This window comes from Pseudopipra pipra, chromosome 6, assembly GCF_036250125.1.
Source record: "Pseudopipra pipra isolate bDixPip1 chromosome 6, bDixPip1.hap1, whole genome shotgun sequence".
Classification (NCBI taxonomy): Eukaryota; Metazoa; Chordata; class Aves; order Passeriformes; family Pipridae; genus Pseudopipra; species Pseudopipra pipra.
This window is the reverse complement of record NC_087554.1, coordinates 24,817,035-24,837,126: the sequence shown is the minus strand read 5'-3', so window position 1 is coordinate 24,837,126 and position 20,092 is coordinate 24,817,035. Positions and strand designations below refer to the sequence as shown.

Here is a 20,092-nt window from a genome sequence, read left to right as displayed (position 1 = left end):
TTCATTTGTGAATCTTTTTTCTTTTTTTTTTTACTTTTTTAAAGTTCTGAACTGGAAGGTAGAATCTCTAATTTGAACCCATACCTTTCTAAGGGATCTGTTGCAGTAACTGAAAATATTTGTCAGGCTGAAGTTTTTTGCAGAATGAATACAGAAGGTTTGCAGCCTTCACTGTTCTACGGCATTAAGGGCTGAAGTGTACAAGACCCTTGCTTCCCTCATCAGATGCAGTTTTGAGTTTTGAAGCTCTGAAGGTGCTGAGCAATGCTGTATATGATTTTTGGCCAGCCCATCTGTGAGCTACAGGTTTGCAGATTGCTAGCTTAGGGCATGGAAAAATTGCTGTTTATTATGCTAAGGTACCTAAATGTTTTCTGCACAGCTTTCAGAGATTTAGCTGAAATACATCCATTTCTGCCATGGATTATTTAGCTCTTAAGAATGATGCAGCACAATTTAGGATAGGATGAAGAAGAATATTTTATCATGGCAAAACATATGGAATATCTTGGGTGTGGCATATTTTTATTATCTCATGTTTAATTCCTATTCTTGCAAAGATTTCTAGGACTGCTGGAAGCAGAGCTCTACAGTCAGTCTGACACTATTCTGTATGAGATAGAAAAGTATCCTGTGTGTCTGCTGAATTTCAAGTAAATGAGAGGGCAATGAGATTTTGTCAGAGATCTGGACCTGACTGAATCCTTTAAATGAATGAATGAACTCTCAAGTGACATACTTGTATTGATTCCTGCCACAGAAAGATTTATACTTCCCCACAGTGGTTGTGTCAGTAAGCTTAAATCTCTATCTTCCATTCCACCGTGTAATCAAATGTTTATTAGTTGCCTCTTTTAGTTCTTTGTGGATCTGCCCTTTCTCTGGAAGAGCCTTGCAGAATGGCTGTCAAGAGAAACTGTAGGAGTCTTAACCTTGTTCTCCCTGTACAGGGATACGATGTGGCGGATTTTCACAGGCTCTCTCCTGGTGGAAGAAAAGTCCAGTGCGTTGCTACACGACTTGCGGGAGATTGAGGCTTGGATATACCGTCTGCTCCGGTCACCAATGCCCGTTGCTGGTCAGAAGCGGGTGGATGTGGAAGTCTTGCCACATGAGTTGCAGCCAGCTTTGACCTTTGCTCTGCCTGATCCATCCCGCTTCACCTTGGTGGATTTTCCATTACATCTGCCTTTGGAGTTGTTGGGAGTGGATGCCTGCCTGCAGGTGCTGACCTGCATCCTTTTGGAGCATAAGGTAAGAAGGGAAGAGTAGATCTTTGATAAGTATGTAGGAAGCTCTGCCCTCTTCAAAACCAGCATAGGCTGGATGTGTAGAATAGCTGTCTCCCTGCACTGCCTGGAATCAATTTCTGTGTGGGAGTGGGGGGAAGAAATAGATTCTTCTGAAGTACCTGGTTTGAAAAGTTCTGTTCTCACTCCAAAAAGCATCTGAAGCTTGTTTTCAGACAGATTAATGGAGAGTTACCCAGTTCACAGCCATTGAATTGGAGCCTGCAGGCTGTGATCTTTGTATATCCCTGAGGGAAGTATTAGAAGTGAATGGTTGCTGCTGTGCTAATGGGAGTTTCTTTGGTTGCAGATTGTATTGCAGTCCCGAGATTATAATGCACTTTCAATGTCTGTGATGGCCTTTGTGGCCATGATCTACCCATTAGAGTACATGTTCCCCGTGATCCCTCTGCTTCCCACCTGCATGGCCTCTGCAGAACAGGTACTTATTTTTCCTTTGTTGCTCTCATAGAATAGAGTGATTCAAAGCAGTAGTAAACAAACGATGGACTGAATGGCCACAGATCCACAATATTATGACAAGTATTTACGACCCCACTTCACCTTCCTCCACCCCCACTTTCCCCCACTGAGAATTAACATTTGTGGGGAGGGTCCAGAGTAATATTTAAGGATGTTTGAGGGCTCTTGATTCAGAGTTTAGAAACTATTGTCTGCAATTTAATCTTTTCAGAAATGTCAGCTGGGAACCTGGGTTTTGCCAATAGTTGGCTCTTTGCTGGAGCTCATTATTTTGCTTGGAAAAATAGAATTCAGGCCATCTTATTACTTCAGTGCTATCCTTTAACTGATGCTGCAGGTTTGTGCTTGTACCACCCCTTGGAGGTGACCAACTGTTCTAGATTTAAAGAATAAATTAGCCTCCCAAGCCACTGGTCTCAAGCTGCTACGTGCATAATTGATTTAAACCTTTTTCCTCTGCTGATTTGCTTTTTTCCTGAATTTCCCATAAGGTTTTCCACATACATTTGAAAAAAAAAGTCTATCTTCTACTTCGTAGAGATGTTATTTTTTTGAAACCAAATTACCACTACAAGCATAAGGGTAAAGCCCTTGCATATAGTTTGTGCCTGTTTACAATGGCACAGACTCATTCTGAGCTGAGGATGTATTAATCTGTGACTTGCTGCTTTTCAAGTTAAGCTCTTACTCTGAACATTTTTTTCCTTGGTCCATGATAAATGTGGGAAACTGTTTCTGAAGAGCCATGTAGTTACATCCTGGAGAGGAACATGGGAGGTGGAAATGTATTTTCTTCTAGTTGAACATTAAAGCTTTCTGAGCAGGAACTTTTCTTTTTTTTTGGTAATGTTTCTATTGTACGATATTAATTACTTATTTATCAATGCCTTTTGTGTTGTCTGCTCTGTTGTAGTCAATAAATAAATATTTGGGAAGAATGGTTATATCAAATGCTGATCTTGTCCTTAGTAAAGTCCGTCTTTCTCTCAGTTGCTTCTAGCCCCTACGCCTTATATCATTGGTGTTCCAGCAAGTTTCTTTCTTTACAAACTGGATTTCAAGATGCCTGATGATGTTTGGCTTATTGACCTGGATACCAACAGGGTAAGTAGTACCTATCAGGACTTGTGGCTTTGTTTCCAGGGAACTGTGTACTTTCTTCAGTGTACCTACTGAGAATTTAATAATGCCTGCCCTCGGTCTGTCTTTGCCACTCCCATCTTAAACTTTAGGGTTCCATTCCTTATTGTGTCTCAAGGTTCCCATTTCTTTTGCATAAGGTATCCTTTTTCAGTTAATCCATCTGGCTATCTCATTAGAAGATAAATCCTCAAACAAATGATAAAGCTTTCTTCTTGACTACTTGTGAGACTGTTTCTTATAGTCCTACCTAAGAAACCCAGTCTGTTCAGAGCCTTCCAGCAGCCTTGGTTGTCATGATTCAAATGGGGCTATGTATCTCACTTTCTACAGAGGTATGAGCAAGGCTAATTCCAGGGAAATGTGTAAACCATCATCTACTTGATGTAAAGTGTGAGTTCATTCAAACTTCTCTTTTTTCTGTGGTAAAGTAACTCCACTGTTTGGGATACTGTAAACAAAAACAACCATAGAGAAGTGAACATCAAAGTGAAATGCGGCTGTATGTGTGTCAGATTGTGGTTTTTTAATTATTAATTATTTTACTTTATGACTTCTATTCCTTGGTCTCTAGGGTGGTGGAGATTCAGGAGATTCTGTTTTGGAAATGACTGCAGATAGGAATTTTTAGTTTGTTGCTGTGCTTAATTCCAGGTGATTGTTCCCACAAATGCAGAATCTTTGCCAGCACTGCCAGAACCAGAAGCTTCAGAGCTGAAAAAGCATCTGAAACAGGTAATATGCACTTTGAGGAAAGGACTCAGATTCAGTAGAACTTAGCAGATGTAGTCTTGCCCAGCTCTTCTGCTATAGTGGGTAAGAATGCAATGCAAATGTAAAGCTGAAATGGCCCTGTACACAATAGATAGTTTCTGATTTTTACTGTTGTTTGGGGCTAACTTATTTCCAGTTGGTGCAGAAAGTTCCAGATTCCTCCTTTACGTTTGCCATGTGGGCTTTAAACTCTGACTTGATTCATCAAGCTATGATCATCTTTGTTTCCCCTCCATTCACAGATCTGTGTGTGAGGTCTCAGTCTCTCCTCTCAGGTCCTGCTAAGCCATTAATCAGCTTGGGTCATCCTGGCTGATCGTGTCAAGCAGGTTTCATCTCTTTATTTCTGTTTTCCTTATGCACGCTGCATGCAGTATCTAAAGGTAAAGGTGTTACTAATGTGATGAGGTTTGCTCTTTCCTCGTAGACCAAGAGAGCAAAGTGTGTAACCTCTGTCATACCCCAGTACCTGCTGTCAGCACAGATGGAAGTGATGTGTTGCCTGGAGTTTTGTTACAACAACCTTCCCCCCACTGCTGCCTCACCCCCTTGCAATTTCTGGCACTCTTTAGCAAAACTCTCTCACTAGGGTAAAGTTGGGTATCAGAAGAACAAATTGCAGTTTTTTTGAAACCATATTTAAGGTTCTCAGAGTCTGCACTCAAATTCAGCTTACATCCCTATGTGTTCCTTATGGGCATTATCATTAAGAGTTTACCATTGGCAAAGGAGTGCTGCTGGTTGCTGTACAAAGTAGACAAGACAAAATTGTGGCCCACATCACTAAGGTTAATGTTTTGTGTGCCTTTGGGTCTTAGAGTCAATTAATGAATTTCGGGATATCTGCTTTTAAACTGTAGTAGGAAGTTCTTAGCTGCATCATTAAGGACAGCAGGCTTTCCAGTTTCCAAAGTGGCAAGATGTGAATGTTTGGGGGTGGGGCAGTTAGACCTCTTTCCTAAGATGTGCTTATTTTGTGGTCCCTTTTGTTTCCTCTCATTTGTGATATTTGGTAGTAATAGATTTTTTTTTTTCCTTCCATCTGTTTCTCTGTGATCATGTGTTCGTCTTGGCTCTGATGGGCTGCTGTGGTGTTATTATATGATCTTCCATCTTGCCTCCAGTGTCTGGTTAGCATGACTGCAATCACTCAGAAACAGCTGCTCACTCCCGACAACAAGGTTCTTTATTTTATTCTTTTCCCCTCAATTTTCCATTTTACACTTTTCCTTTGGAGGTTTTGGTTTTTTGTTTGTTTGGTTTGGTTTTATGTATTTTTTTTCAATGAAAAGATGAAGCCTCAGTGGGCAAATGGGATACATGAGGAAGATTTAGGATAGGTCTGGGTGTCCAGGACTGATTTATCACTTGTGCTGCTCCAGTGCGTATCCATGAAAACTTTATGAGGGTTGAAGAGGATGGTAGCTTTATGGAGAGATGAAGACTCCAATTAGATGGAAAGTGGAGGTTTGCAGGGATACAGGCAGATGTTTGTGTTAAAGTGTCTTCACATTGTCCTGGTATATCAAACTCACTGGCTGAATGGCCAAGTTGCAAGGGAAATTTCAAGGCCTTTAGGTCCCAAGATGTATTCAAACTGCACATGGGAATAACTCTACAGTAAGTCATATACGGAGCCATACTACTTGTGATCCTATTTGGTCTATCTGTTTTCGTGTCAGGAATGATCTGTCAAAGTGGACTTCTGTGCTACTCCTTGACTGGCTCCAGAACTGTTTAAGAAATGAAGAGATCATTATGACAATAAACATAAAGGAGGGCCTGGAGATATTTATTGACTCAGCATAGGAGGTGGTTTAAAACAAATTAATGGAGCATGCACAATTGTTGCAATTGCCTAGAGGGCAGGGTAGCTCTGATCTCTCTTTTGTTCCTTGAATAACTGTTCTTGCTGAATGTGTGCATAATGTCCTTCATTAGGCCCTGGCCAGCATGAGTCTGAATACTCAGCCCATTCTTAATCTAGAGAAGTTCCAGGAGGGGCAGGAGGTGCCACTGCTGCTGGGAAGACCACAGAATGATTTGCAGTCTACTCCTTCCACAGAATTCAACCCCCTGATCTATGGAAATGATGTGGACTCTGTCGATGTGGCTACCAGGTGAGGCTGAACAGCAAGGTACCATTGAGTCTTCATAAAAAAGCACAAACACTTCTATGGGTGAAACAGCATCTTCCAGGTTCTATTGCAGATTCTACTTCACATCATGGGGGGAAAAAGAGCAGAAATTACAGTGTTTATCTCAGATCTATTAACTGCATGAACATAAGTGTATCTTGAGGGCGTGTTTTGTTTCTTGCATTTTCCTATAAATCATCCACTTTACCTGGATTTGTCAGTCTGATATTGTATCCTTAGCTTAAATCACAAGCCTTGAACTACAAAAAAAGCTGGAGACTTAGTTGTCACCTCAGCTAGTGGATATGAGAATTATATCCTTCATCCTTTGTATTGGTGAACTAGGTGGTGAGTTAGAACGAAGTGATTTCTTGGGTCTTGGTTTGTTTTTTTGCTTTTATTTTTTTCAAGATAACTGTTTTCTAAGATGACTTAGGTTCCTGTTCTTCAAAGGTTTGAAACATTGCCTATTGCATAACTTTTAAAGCCTCTCTGTCTTCTTTTCTGTTATGTTCTGTGTTTTTATTTGATATATTGTTCTCTGTTTCTTTTTAGAGTTGCTATGGTGAGATTCTTCAACTCACCAAATGTTTTGCAAGGTTTCCAAATGCATACTCGCACTCTTCGTCTCTTCCCACGACCAGTGGTGGCCTTCCAGGCAAATTCTTTTCTTGCCTCTAGGCCGAAGCAAACACCTTTTGCAGATAAGCTTTCCAGAACACAGGCAGTAGAATACTTTGGAGAATGGTCACTCAATCCTACTAACTATGCTTTCCAAAGAATTCATAACAGTAAGTTTCGGTCTCATCTTTCCTGCACTTGGACATAATGCAGGAACTTAAAAAGCAAAGAGATTCTAGGGAAGGACTTAATTTTGTACCGTATTGTTCCTGATGGGGAGGGAAATTCAGTTCAAAGAATATTTTTCTATTTTTATGTGTATATTCATGTTTCTACCAAGTTAGCTCCGCTGTTTGCCACTCCTTCAATTAATTTTAGCTTTTGTCTTGTTTCATTACAGAGAAGTCTTGTAGGCTTCTTAGAGTAGAGACTGTCCCTTTCTTTGTGCAAGAGTCAGTAAAGGGTAGTTTCACTGTGAATGAAGCCTTTGGCACCAACAAATTAGTTCAATTAATTCTCTCCTTGTATTTTGTGCAGACATGTTTGACCCAGCCCTGATTGGTGACAAACCCAAGTGGTATGCTCACCAGCTGCAGCCGATCCACTATCGAGTCTATGACAGTAATTCACAGCTGGCTGAAGCACTGAATATCCCAGCAGAGAAAGAAACAGATTCTGATCCCACTGATGACAGGTTAGTAGGGAACATGGCCCTAGAACACATGATAATTACTTCAGATTGCTGAACCTCTCTTCCTACTTCATGTTTGCAGCCTTTTCCTGTAGCTTGCCAGGTTGCTGTTTAATTTCTTCTGTCTGGGCGGAGTACTGACACTGAAGTAAATTTTTGCACTGCTCTGTTATCACAACAAACCTCTTAACCCTTTGTTAGTGTCGTCATTTAAAGTGGTTCTCCATAAGTATTTTCCTGTTTTCTTTTGCTACCTCTATGCCACTTGACATTTGGCATATCCTCACACCCTAAGATTTTTTTTCTTCCATGCTGTTCCTTCTCTAGTTATTTCTATTGCAGTACTACAAATACTCCCACCCATCCTACCGCTCTTTCAAATCTCTATTCCCTGCCCACAGTTATGCAATGCTTGTTAGTACTACCCACTGCCTGCAATCTCCTTGTGCGTTCAGTAAAATGAAAGGAAACTTTTTTGTTATAGTAGGTTTTGCCCATATTTCCTGGAGTTTTGTGATTGTTTCATTATCCTTCATTCTCTCCTAGTCTGTGAGATATTTCAGGCTTGGACTTGCACATATTTTACATTCTACACAGCACCAGTGGTGCTAACAGAGTGGCTTTTATCATTAGTGCAAAAAGGAAATGCTTTTATTTGTGATTTCCTATTCTCTTGAAGTTGGCCTACATAAACACATACATATTTTGTGAATTAATGCACCATTCTCTGCTCACTTATACATGGCCTCATTAACTTTGCCAAGAGGCTTTAAATCCCGTCTCTCTTTATGTACCTGAAAGTTATATTTTATGCTCTGACCTTTCATGAAGCTGGCTTGTGAAATTTGCTTGTAGATACTATAATATGAGATTTATCCATGAAGACAGTGCCAATTCACATCTTTAAAATGTCAGGCCCTGCTGTTGCTTTTATGCTGCCACTCATCTCTCTCTCTCACCTGTTGTGGCAGTGGCAGTGACAGTGTCGACTATGACGACTCAAGTTCCTCCTACTCCTCCCTTGGTGACTTTGTCAGTGAGATGATGAAATGTGACATTAATGGTGATACCCCAAGTGAGTAACTTTGAGCTTTACTTTCACGAGGTCCACATGGGTTCCCTTTCACCATTCATCTGCACTTTGGGAAAAATGTTTCCCCTAAGTCCCTGAATCAGAACAAGGTATTGTTCCATTGAGGTCCTCTCTTCTACTCTGAGGTAGAAGTACTCCTTCAATATCCAGGGGTAGGCTGAAAAAGGACATTTCTCTTGCTTAGAAACAATGCCCTACAAAGGACACTATGGGGAGGAAGAACAGAAATAGGTGCTGCTGAACAAAACTGTCTCACTAGATCTGGAACCAACCTGCTGTTTCCAGTAAATACTGTGCAATATGGGTAGCAGAGTGGGAGCTGTTTTCTGCCCCTGCATATTGGTTCTCAGTCCTGGCTTTAATGTATCACTCTATCCTAACAGAGACAAAAAAATGCATTCTCTGTGGCTTGTATGGAAGCTGCATAAACTCTCACTTTCTTCAATAAAAATCTAGGAGTACCAAAACATGTCTTATGTCCCAAGGACAAGAGGTAAATAATCATAAGCTGCAACAAAAGAAGCTCTGCTTGGACATAAGGAAAAGAACTTCATGCTTATTTTAGTTAAACGGGTTCCCAGGATCACCGTAGAATGTCAAGCCTTGAAAACTTTCAAAACTCAGTGGGACAAAGCCCTGAGAAACCTACTTTAATTTTGAGGTTAACCTTTGCTTTGAGCAGAGAGTTGGAATAGGTTACCTCCAAAAGCCCTTTACAACCTAAATTTTTGTACAAGTTTATTCTGGTGAGCAGTACTCATCTGCTAGGGGTCTTTAGTTAGTTGGACAAAAAGCTGAGGAAAAAAGTGTTTAATGAAAAATAATGTGTTTGCAGATGTTGACCCCCTGACTCATGCAGCCCTTGGTGATGCTAGTGAAGTGGAATTTGATGATTTTCAAGAATATTCAGGGGATATGGATGAACAGACCATGGACAGTGAGAACTCCCAGGAGAACAATCAGCCTCGTTCAAGTTCCAGTACTACAGCCAGTAGCAGCCCCAGCACTGTCATCCATGGAGCAAATCATGTGTGTACTGAGATGAGTTCAGCCTCAAGATCAACATATTAGGAGATAAAGAATGGGAGAATGCACATGGTTCTTTCTGAGAAGGGCAAAAGCTAATAGGACTGTGAAACCATGCACAGATTAAATTGCATGCTCTCCCTGGACTTCTGAGGAAGGTGGAGTTTGCTGGTACCCTTTTGTGCTGGGATAGACCATTCCTGTACAAAAAGTTCCAATGCATTGAAAAATGCAACACTAGCAGAGAGAAAAGGTCCAGGTTGTGACTACAGGAATTCCTGGAAAGACCTGATGTGTTTAGAGGAACAGAGTGGTGTGGGGAAACTTATGAATCTGTGGTTGGTTGAGAAGAATGGGAATTACTTGCATAACCACTAAACATGGTAATGGAAAGCCATTATCTTGAGCTAAGACTTACTGTTAAGATCTGGTTTACAGGGGACTAAGTCCTGAGAACAATGCACAAATACTGCAGTATGTATAAAGTCTTAGGTTAGAGGCACAGATAGTGGGGATGGGGGGGGGGGCCCAGTAGCAAGCATCAGAGACTGTGCAAACTTCCCAGTTTGAAATAATTGTTCTTGTCCTGCCCTTCAGTTGTATGTAATGCAAACTAGCGAACAGATCAATGATTTGACTGGTCCACAGGAGGCAGCAGACTCAGCAGAAATAGAAGAGAAGTTGGCTGCTGGATTTTCAAACCACCTCCCTTCCTTGCCACTGCAACCAAGCTTTCCCAAGATAAGCTTGGATCGTCGTGAGAGTGACATTGCAGCTGGCAGCATGAGCTCCTCAGAAGGGGTGGTGAGGAAGCGAGAGTATGACAATCCATACTTTGAACCTCAGTATGGTTTTCCTACGGAGGATGAAGATGATGAGCAGGAAGAGAGCTACACCCCAAGATTTGACCAGAATCTCAATGGAAGCAGGTGAGTCCTCCTTGTCTCCTGCCCTTCTGTACAGCACTTCTGGGTTTTCTGTCTGCTTCATGTAGTTTAACATTCATTCAAATGTCTTTTGCACCTGAAATGTGTTGTTGATCACTCTCATCTAATATTGAAATGCTGTCAACCCTTCTGGTTTGAGTAAAAGCACTTGCTCAGTTCCCTCAGTTCCTTGCTTTTATGTAAGCAGTAGGAGCTATGAGAATTATCAGTTCTTTCTAGAACATTCTAGCGTATCACCTACTGATTTCTGAAAACCGTCAAGCAATTTTTTTTGTGTGAAGCTTTGTCTTTTGGGGGAAAGATAGCATAGTGATTGGTGACAATGGGTTTTCTTGTTATTGCTTTCAAAACAGAACCATTTCACCCTCAAATCCACCAATGCCTTTTTGTAGACAAGTTTTCAGCATGCCCTGAAAGGCAATAAGAGCCTGAATGTAAAGATGTTCAGTTCTCTCATTTTTTCTTTCTCTTGTTTTTTCTTTTCTTTCCCAAGAGGTAAAGGTAGTGTAGTGAAAACTGGTGGGGAATAAGACCAACATCAGTCTCCCACAGTCATACAATGTGCTGTTTTGGGATGGGAGGGGGAAATGCTAATAATCGTTGTACTTAATATCTTTAAAGGTCTCAGAAGTTACTCCGGCCAAACAGTTTAAAACTGGCCAATGATTCTGATGCAGATTCAGATTCCAGGGCCAGCTCCCCAAACTCTACTGTCTCCAACAACAGCAGTGAAGGTTTTGGGGGCATCATGTCTTTTGCAAGTATGTACAAGTGCATTCATTAAGCCAGTTTTATTTATTATATTAGAGCTTACAGAGAGATGGAATAGAGGGATTGCTAGTTAAGAGAATGTCTTGGTTGTCAAATTGTTATCAACTCCCCAGAAATCATGTGGGGAGCCACAGGACCTATTTATCTTACACTACTGACAACTACTGCTTTATGATTTTTTCATAAAGTAAGTAAGAAGGACTTTGTTTATGTAGTTAGCCCCTTGAGTTGTGTGGCACTTTAGGGCACAGATGAGAAATTCTTTCAGTTTCATTCAAAGAAAGCATCATGCTGATACAAAAATCTTACAGTGGTATACCTTCCATGCTGCCACATTGTGTGTTTAGGTGCCAAATTCAATTTCTTGACCGTGCTCACCTACTTTCAATTGTATTTTAATAAAAAACCCTACAGACATGGAAAACTAATTTAGAATTTCTTAGTGAGAAGACATGGCCAGTTGAGTCTTGCACTATAGCGGGGAGCAGTGAAAGAAGTTTGCAGCAGTGGGGAAAATATATTCGATGTTCTGGTAAAATGACTGTTACTAAAATAAGGCTGCAAAAAAACAAAAAGAAGGAACCAAAGCAAATTGAAATAGTACGCTGACATTTTAAATAAATAACTTAAAGTGTTAATCAGCTCCGTGATCTGAATGTGATGCTTTCAGGCTGTCTAGAGGCTTAACCAGATGGTGATAACATTATCACGTTCTTAAGATTTGTCTGTACCAGGTAGAACGTATGTTTTTTCCTAATAAATGAAAAACTTCTGTTTCAAAAAGCACGGTTCTGTGACAGATTTACAGTGTTTCACAAGACACAGTGCACAGTCCTCACTTCAGAGGTACAGGTTTGGAGATGTGTCACCCTTTTTTCTCATGTGGCCCAGTCATTCCTTTGCCCCCCAAAAGAGGATCAAACTAGAAAATACAGCTAAAGTGATGTTATCTGTTTAAGTGCAGGAAGACAGGTGAACACTGCTATTACATTTAAGACTCAAAGATCCAACAGCAATTATTGTGACGTAAAAGCTAAAACTTATGTTTTTGTACAGTTTAGAATAATCTGGTTATAGATTTGGTTGCAATGTAAATGAGATCATGTTATGCTTGTGAGACTTTTGGGTAATAAAGAACAACTTAATCATTAAGGATCTGGAATAAGATGGTGAATTACAGAAAATTGTGTGTGCAGTGAGCACTAGGCATTTAATTTTTTTCTTCTTCTGTCTTAGGCAGCTTGTACAGAAACCACAGCACAAGTTTCAGTTTGTCCAACTTAGCCCTACCAACGAAAGTTGGGAGAGACAAGAATACTCCTTTTCCCAGCCTGAAAGGTAACCATTTTTCCCTTTGTCTTCTACAGCCTTTACTGTTCTTGTGACTTGGAAGTCTGAGGTCTTACGTCTAACAGTAATCCTGGGGGTGATGCATTTTCGTTGTTGGGGTAGTACCTGTCTTAAGAATCAAGACAGTAAATTGTCTTGATATTTCTCAGTCAGTCTTCTTCCTAAAAATTGGGCTGGGAGAGTGTCTGGTCTAGCCTGAGTTAACAGATACGTTATGAATGTTGGTTTTGTTTTGTATTTTGTTTTGTTTTTAAGTACTTAGTGTAAAGAATGGGAACCAAGAGGTAGGTCCTACTTTTGTGCTGCCACTATCTTCATGACTAGCCTTAGGTAAATTATTAGAGCAATGATGCTGCCTTTGTAAGTGGGGATAATGCCATCCTCCCATGGAGACTGCAGTTTATGTGAGTTTCTGAAGTGTTTGTAGTCTTTTCAGATCACTAAATAGAAAATCAAATTATAAGTATTATACTTCAGCTCTCTCAGAGTGAAGATCAATCCCTAGCACATGTACACAATCTTTTCATTAGAACATCTGTTTGTCTGCAGTATCAACAGTTAATATGTCTGAATGGGCACTAGAGAAATGACCCTTGTACCATGGGAAGTTAGAAAGCCTGGTCACCCTTGTACCAGCTGTAATAACACAAGATGACTGACCATGTGCTGATGCCTTAGTGCTGAGACCTTTTCAGATGCTAAACTGGGGAGAGATTTTATTTTGCCTTTTGAGTTATTCTGTCTGATTAGAACGTACTGCTTTTGTTTTAATATGTTGATTTTTTTCATTTATTTTTTCCTCCTCATCACTTTTATCGGTAAAGATTACTTTAATCTGGAATTGGGAAGGGATGTGGATGAAGGTTGGTATGATATTTTGCTGACCTTTGACCTTGTAGAAACAAAGACCAAAAGCTGGATTTTGTGTTTCTGCTTTGGACTTTGTTTTTGAGACAAGTAATCATTCCCTATATGTAAAATGAGGAGTAACAGGACTGGTAGGGTGAAAACACTAGCAGAGACTCTGCACAGTTGTTTTTATCAACCTTTTACCAGTTGGTTATGTTTTCATGTCCAGTTGTGCTGGATAAGAAACATGCTTCATGTCGGGGTTATTTCCTTGAGTAAACTTAATGACTGATTCCATGCATTGGAAGAAAACAGTGATGGGGTTTGCCATTCCACGTTCATGCTTTGTGCCTCATCTTCTGCACTTTGATGTTCTTTTCTTGACTATTTTAATCCTGTAGGGCCTTTGAAGTTACTATGCAGATATGAGGATGGGATTTCCGTGGAGTAGCTCAGTCTCTTTTATGCATGTGCAAGTGTGTGTGTGTGTGTGTGTGTGTGTGTGTGTGTGTGTGTGTGTTTGTGTTCATTTACATGTGCATGCTGGCTCACTGGGATTCCCACTGGGCACTTCAGTGGTTTTTAAATGCTTTTGTCTTTATTGTAGAGATATAAAATTGCTGCATTGTTCTTGCCAAGTGTGTGTTTCTAACTGTAATGGGAAATGATGCTGGGACTCCATCTCATTGCTGCTGTTTGACCACTTTCCATCCTCCTTTTTAATTTTTATTTCATGCGCATCCATTAATATTTTTTCTTCGGTGATGCAGATGTTTTTCATAGTGCTATTCAAACACAATACGTGCAGCGATGTCCTTGAAGATGCAATACATTGGTTCCACGATACCAAATTTCAAGTCAAGCACTATCTCTTAAGTTATTCTGGCCCTTGTGGTCTTGGGCTTTCAAGCGTCCTTCCTGCTCTAGTCTCATTTGGGTTTTGTTTTGAGGGAGGGCTGGGAAGAAGCTGGTAGCTGGATTCGTTTGATGCTGACAGTGGGGCGTGTAGATATTGTAGTACACTACTAATTGTATATTTTGTGTCCCAGTATTTGGGTTAAATACTATAATGGAGATTATTACTGAAGCTGGCCCAGTAAGCAATGAAGGTGGGTTCCCTACAGCATGAGCTGTGCATGATGTAACAGTTTCCAGCATTCCCTATGCCTGACTTTGGGCTACCTTTCTCGCTGGGTAACCAGTACCACATGATCTATACTAGTCACCCTCAATGCATTATGCTTTTACATATAGTGACTAATTTGAAGATGGTTCTTGTTGTGGAACTGCATGCAGAGCAGCCAGAACTTTTCCTGCCTCTCACCTCCTGCTCCCATTACCATCTTCTCTTTTTCTCTCTGCATTACTCCCATTACTGTTTTCTGCCGATGTGTGATGCTAGAATATGATATATGCTGCTGCTTTTTTGGAGTTTCCATTTTGTTTGAAGTCTGTTACCTGTGATTCAAATAGGTGTGTTAGCCAACTTTAGCATTGCTTGTTACTGTCCCGGGATCAGAATGTTTTCCTCCCACCCCTTTCTCTCATCCTGTTTCCTCTTCTCTTTAGGAAATAGACGAGCTCTTGTGGATCAAAAATCTTCAGTCATAAAGCACAGCCCAACAGTGAAGAGGGAATCTCCATCGCCTCAGGGACGAACTAGCAATTCCAGGTAATATTGCTAGTTTGAGTGTAGTATTGTTTTTTGAGTGTACAGTGTAGTTAGAGTGGCCTCATACTTGGCCAATGTCTTCTCAAAAGTCTAGCTTTTGAAAACTAAGTAGCACTTTTCTGTGACCCTAGACCTGGACATACTATTGTCTGGGAAGATTCCATATGGATGGTCTTACAGTTAATAGTGCACATACTTATTTTTCTGTGCTTCAAAATGTATCCTCTTTCTGTCTGAGATCCAAATTTTTCTAGGTTCCTACTTTAACTCAGTAGTTATTCTTTGTAACTGAGTGTGTTCTTGACAAGGTGATCTAACCAGCAGAGTTTTAATGCACCACACAGGGGATCAACTGAGTCAAATGAAGCAGTTTGATTCCATGAATTCATGTGACATGATTTTCTCAGCCTTGGGGAGGAACTCAGAATAGTACAAGTAAATGTTACTTGACCTGTGCCTGTGCTTTCTCCTCCCATTCTTATGTAGCAGTCACAGGTAGAGTGAAATTTACTGTGAGCTACTGGGTTTGGGAGACAAGTGTTATGAGCAGGTTCTTTAAAATTATTAGAGAGATGCCTCTGCCCAAACTAAGATGCAAATGAGACCATATACTAAAGTCAGTAGTACAGATTTTTATTCAACAGTAAATGTGAGGTAGAGATAGAAAGAAATAGGGAAAAGAGAGAAAGGGGGAGAGAGTGTGACCAAAAGACATTAAGTAAAAAAAAATGTCACCGTTTCATGGATTCCAGTGGAATCCCTTTGATCTCTTCTTGTGTTCTTCTGGGTGATGAGAGTGTCAGCTTTGTTGAAGTGATGATTGCAGTTTGGATCCATTGAGGGAAACCTGGGGTTGGGAGGGAAAAAGCCAGTGGTGGTGAAGGAAGAAGTTAATGATGCCCAGGGTAGTAAGGAAAGTCCTATGTCTTAAGTGAAGTTCCTGACATCTTTTATTGGGCTTAGGTGAGGTGGGAATGCCTCTGGTACCTCCCCTGGGGCAGGGAGTTTTACGATGGACATAATGCTGCATCATTTCAGGAGTCTTTGACACCTTTTAAGATGTTACAGCTGCCTGTTACATCAGCACAAGTGAGTCAATTATGGCCCATCAGCAGAGAGGATTGTCTTCAGGCTGTGTGTGAGTTGTTCTGGTGCTTCCCCAGAGGGGAGTTATCACAGCTGAGTCATTTGTGTAAGGATAAAGAAACACTACCCTGCCTAGCCGGATTTGCCTCTCTCCCGATCTTGTTTAACAGCTATCTTGTAGCCTGAGGTGTTGGACGTGCATGCCCTCAGCATCTGGGTGGTTACTTTATGCACTGTCAGTTTGCACCTTGACTGAGCCATTAGCATCCCAGTCTTTTACACTTCTGGATACATTCTGCTCCTGGGATAATTGGGCAATAGTACTACTTTTATTGTATCTCAAATTCTGTCGTAGTCCAAATTAGTGGGCATATTCGGGGAGGGGCAGTTACTTCTTTGCACAGTTTGCTACAGTCGCCAAAAGCCTTTTCATGATTTTAACAATGTTTAAGCAATAAACCATTTCAGTGGTATTTCTCTGTGTGTCCTGGCCATATCTATCTTCCCATGCAAGCCAAAGTAAGCAGAGGGTTAACTTTTCTTTGCTTTCTCTTAAATCTCTCAGTGAGAACCAGCAGTTCCTGAAGGAGGTGGTACACAATGTTCTTGATGGGCAGGGTGTTGGCTGGCTGAATATGAAGAGAGTCCGACGTCTGCTGGAGAGTGAGCAGCTCCGTGTCTTTGTACTAAGCAAGCTGAATCGCACCATCCAGTCAGAAGAAGATGCTCGACAGGATGTCATACAGGACGTGGTCAGTGCTGAATTCAGCAGGGTCCTCACACTCAGTGTCTGCTGAGGCTCAATTTGTAGGAAGTTTTTGTTCATTGCCTTCTAAAAGCTGATGTTACAGCAGTTTTGGAATTTAAGTTATTGAATTACTTTCTCGCTTCTGAAATAGAAACACTAACGGGATTGTCCTTGCAGGAGATCAGCCGCAAGGTTTATAAAGGAATGCTGGACTTGCTGAAGTGCACAGTCTTAAGCTTGGAGCATTCATATGCAAATGCTGGCCTGGGAGGCATGGCCAGTGTTTTTGGCCTGCTAGAGATAGCACATACTCACTATTATAATAAAGGTAAGAAGAGTGTTTACGAGAATACTGTGTTTATGAACCAAACAAGATCGTTATTGTGAAGGTAGCTGTGTTGTACCTCCTGATATTTCAGAGGTTTTACAATACTTTCAAAATGGTGAGAATTGTACCATTGTTACTGAAACCTTACAAAGCTTGAAGTGTGTTTTTTCTTTTTTACACACATTCAACTGGACCAATGCAAAATAATGGCCATACTTATATTTGATTGAAAATGGGAACTGCAGTGAAATACAAAACCTGGAACTTTTACAGGTGAAGTGGAAATTCTGAGAGTGGGGACCTTCAGCTAAAACTGTCACTGTCTTGGAAAGTTGTTGCAGGCAACCTGAATAGGGAGGGAGATATTTATAAGGTGGAACCCTATGAGACTTATATCTTACCAACCACCTTGCATTACACAATTCTTATACAACTGAGAACTCTTGAAGAGGAAAGTCTGAAAATATCTCTTTATTTTTCATCTTTTTCTTAAGAATATGATTCTTAATGCAAAGTAAGAAAATGCATGCATAAGGAAAATAGCAAAAGATGACAAAAAGCTACATCTCTGCTTAATGTCTGCTTAATATCTGACTCGGTTGTAATCTCATATTTCATTGTAGCAGAGGAGTAGCATCTAGTAAATCCCTTATGCTTGGTGTTCAGGAATTTTTTTATGAGTTGGCTTAGATATGCCCTGTGGCTTACAAGTGTTCATTTCCAATCATTTTTAGGATGCTGAGGAATGTAATAAAGGCTGGGCTAGTGGAACAGTCCTGAATGTGGGGAGTAGGTTGATTTTGGTAATTACAAGCCTTTTAGTCTGACATTGATTCTAAGCAAAATTAGAATGGCTGATGTAAAACTCAATGGTAATAAAAGAGTAAAGACCAGATAGCATAATTTGATGGTAAGTAGACTTTACCCAGTAAATTAATTGAGGTCACAATAGACAAAAATTGATGCAAACTTTTAAAGCCATGATATGTCTCATTATTGCATAACATCTTAATTTATAGTCAAATTTTAGCTGTTTCATATGTTTTACCTTGTTTTCAATTAGTTGAGCTAGTTATTTAAGGAGATGTTTTATAGAGAATAGCATTTATCTTAAAGTTATTTAACATCTAGTAATAAACTAGTAATCCTGAAATTGTTTGGTTCGCATATGATGCATACTGTGTTGCTGATAGCAGAATCTTTAATCTACTGAACAAAGGTATCACAAGGTCTAGTGATATGACAGATTTAGATATTAGGGTATGAAGTTTTGACTGTTAGACTCGTCAGCAATTGGAACAGTTTGTGCAGGATTGAAGGAGGCTCTTTATGGAAAACAAGATTTTAATTATTGTATTCTGAAGGTGTTGCTGTAATTCAGACTGTGAGGTTTGATACAGAGAAATAATCCAAACTACCTGTTGGGACATAGGATTATAGGAAGTCTCGGAGAATGATGGAAGAGCTATAGCTGATAGGTTCTTTTTGTTTTTTTCCTAACTGGTTTCATTTAGTGTTACCCATGAAAACTACTGTATTTGTCACCTTTGCACTGTGAGAGAAGCTTACTTATATTCTGTAAGCGATATTCTTGGCAGTTTAGGCAGAGTTGTTTAATTTTTCACAACTTGGCAGAGGAGATGGTACAGTTAATGTGTCAGAGAACATTCCTAGGTTTCAAGTATACAGGAATGAGATATTTGAGTACCCTAAAACAGCATTCTGGCTTTCTCCTCTACTGTTTCCACCAATGTGTCAGGCTGTCAGCAAGCCATGTTGACCTAGGGGAACAAATGTGGCACTGAGCTGTTTCAGTGCCAGGCTTAATGATTTAGGTGAGACCATCTGTCTCATCTTTCTTTTCCCACTCTCATTTCCTTTTTCCTTATGTTTTTTTCTATCTATCTATCTATTTATTTATTTATTTATTTTCTCTCAACACTGTTCTTTTCTTTAAAGAACCAGAAAAGAGAAAACGCAGTCCAACAGATGGATCTGTCACTCCAGTTGGCAAGGATCCTGGATCATCCCCAAGAGTGGAGCCAAAACCTGCGATGCAGCTGCCGGTACCTCAGATAATGCCAAAGCCACCAAGCCCTGCAGGCAAAGGGCCAAGGGAGTTTGACACAAGAAGTCTAAAGGAAGAAAATTTTATTGCTTCCATTGGTGTGTATTGAGATTCATGTCAAGTGCAGGAGGGAATTCTATTTTGGCATTAGGTTCTATTTGCATTCTCTCCATTTTAACACACTACATTGCTGCTGTAACATGCTTCATTTACACCTTGGATCACAAGAAACAATCATATGTGTCTTCACTCTGCTCTGGGTTAAACTATCCACTGCAGTTTTCTCCCAGAACCTTTCTAATCCTAATTGTTTCTAAATTTCATTACACTTTAAACAGCTTTATTTTTTGCTCTGTGATTGCTGTTTTCAAGCAACAGGAAATGGCAAAAGGGAAACAGGGATAGCAGGACTTCAGAAAGGGCAACCGTGGAAGGGAAACATGGAAACATGTAATAAATGTTTCTTATAATTGCTGGCTACCTGTGAATTATCTAGATCACATCCTGATAGAAATGGGACCCAGAATATGCTGATTGTTAACAATAAAATTTCCAAAAGAAGTTTAGTTGTAGTGTTAACAGTTTCAGTGAACAGGACTGATGGATTTTCCTTCCATGCAGTACCAAATAGAATGCATATCTGTCTAAACAGCATCTGCTAGGCTGGTTGCTAGAAATTTTCCTGCCTTAATTTCTTAGCTAGTATAGCTTTTCTCTATGTCTTGGGAAAAAGTTAAAAGTAGGCTTTGAACTGTTTCCTCTAAAAAGTGCTTTACAGGTTGTTTTGGTGGAGGAGAAAAAAATATTTTGGTTGATCCAGCATACTGTTGGTTGTAAACATGAGAAAAGTAGCCTCAACGTATGAGAAAATTTTTGTCAACTGCAAAAATATGTTAAATTTTAGCCATTGCTTCTTGCAGCTGGTTTAAAATAACATTTTAATGGAGTCATTGTATGAAAGAATAATCTTCTGAAAGTGTGCTACCGTGAGGCCTATATCTGTAGTATGTGGTATAAG

At 40.2% G+C, this 20,092-nt stretch overlaps 1 protein-coding gene across 41 annotated transcripts in view; it reads left to right on the top strand.

The window, feature by feature from the left end:
* Positions 1-20,092, top strand: part of MADD (MAP kinase activating death domain) — a 72,291-nt gene that overhangs the window by 18,562 nt on the left and 33,637 nt on the right. For 8 of the 41 annotated variants that reach the window (XM_064657920.1, XM_064657922.1, XM_064657912.1 and 5 more), the window contains 16 exons: positions 951-1,254; positions 1,600-1,731; positions 2,763-2,876; positions 3,567-3,647; positions 5,628-5,806; positions 6,380-6,615; positions 6,983-7,139; positions 8,108-8,211; positions 9,065-9,258; positions 9,904-10,184; positions 10,824-10,963; positions 12,210-12,311; positions 14,742-14,844; positions 16,496-16,682; positions 16,856-17,006; positions 18,966-19,172. In XM_064657920.1, the coding sequence (XP_064513990.1) occupies positions 951-1,254; positions 1,600-1,731; positions 2,763-2,876; positions 3,567-3,647; positions 5,628-5,806; positions 6,380-6,615; positions 6,983-7,139; positions 8,108-8,211; positions 9,065-9,258; positions 9,904-10,184; positions 10,824-10,963; positions 12,210-12,311; positions 14,742-14,844; positions 16,496-16,682; positions 16,856-17,006; positions 18,966-19,172 (2,672 nt within the window). Of the gene's footprint in view, positions 1-950; positions 1,255-1,599; positions 1,732-2,762; positions 2,877-3,566; positions 3,648-4,810; positions 4,868-5,627; positions 5,807-6,379; positions 6,616-6,982; positions 7,140-8,107; positions 8,212-9,064; positions 9,259-9,852; positions 10,185-10,823; positions 10,964-12,209; positions 12,312-13,147; positions 13,187-14,221; positions 14,282-14,741; positions 14,845-16,495; positions 16,683-16,855; positions 17,007-18,965; positions 19,173-20,092 lie in introns of all 41 variants that reach the window. The other 33 variants (XM_064657917.1, XM_064657919.1, XM_064657907.1 and 30 more) reach the window with 11 other exon arrangements.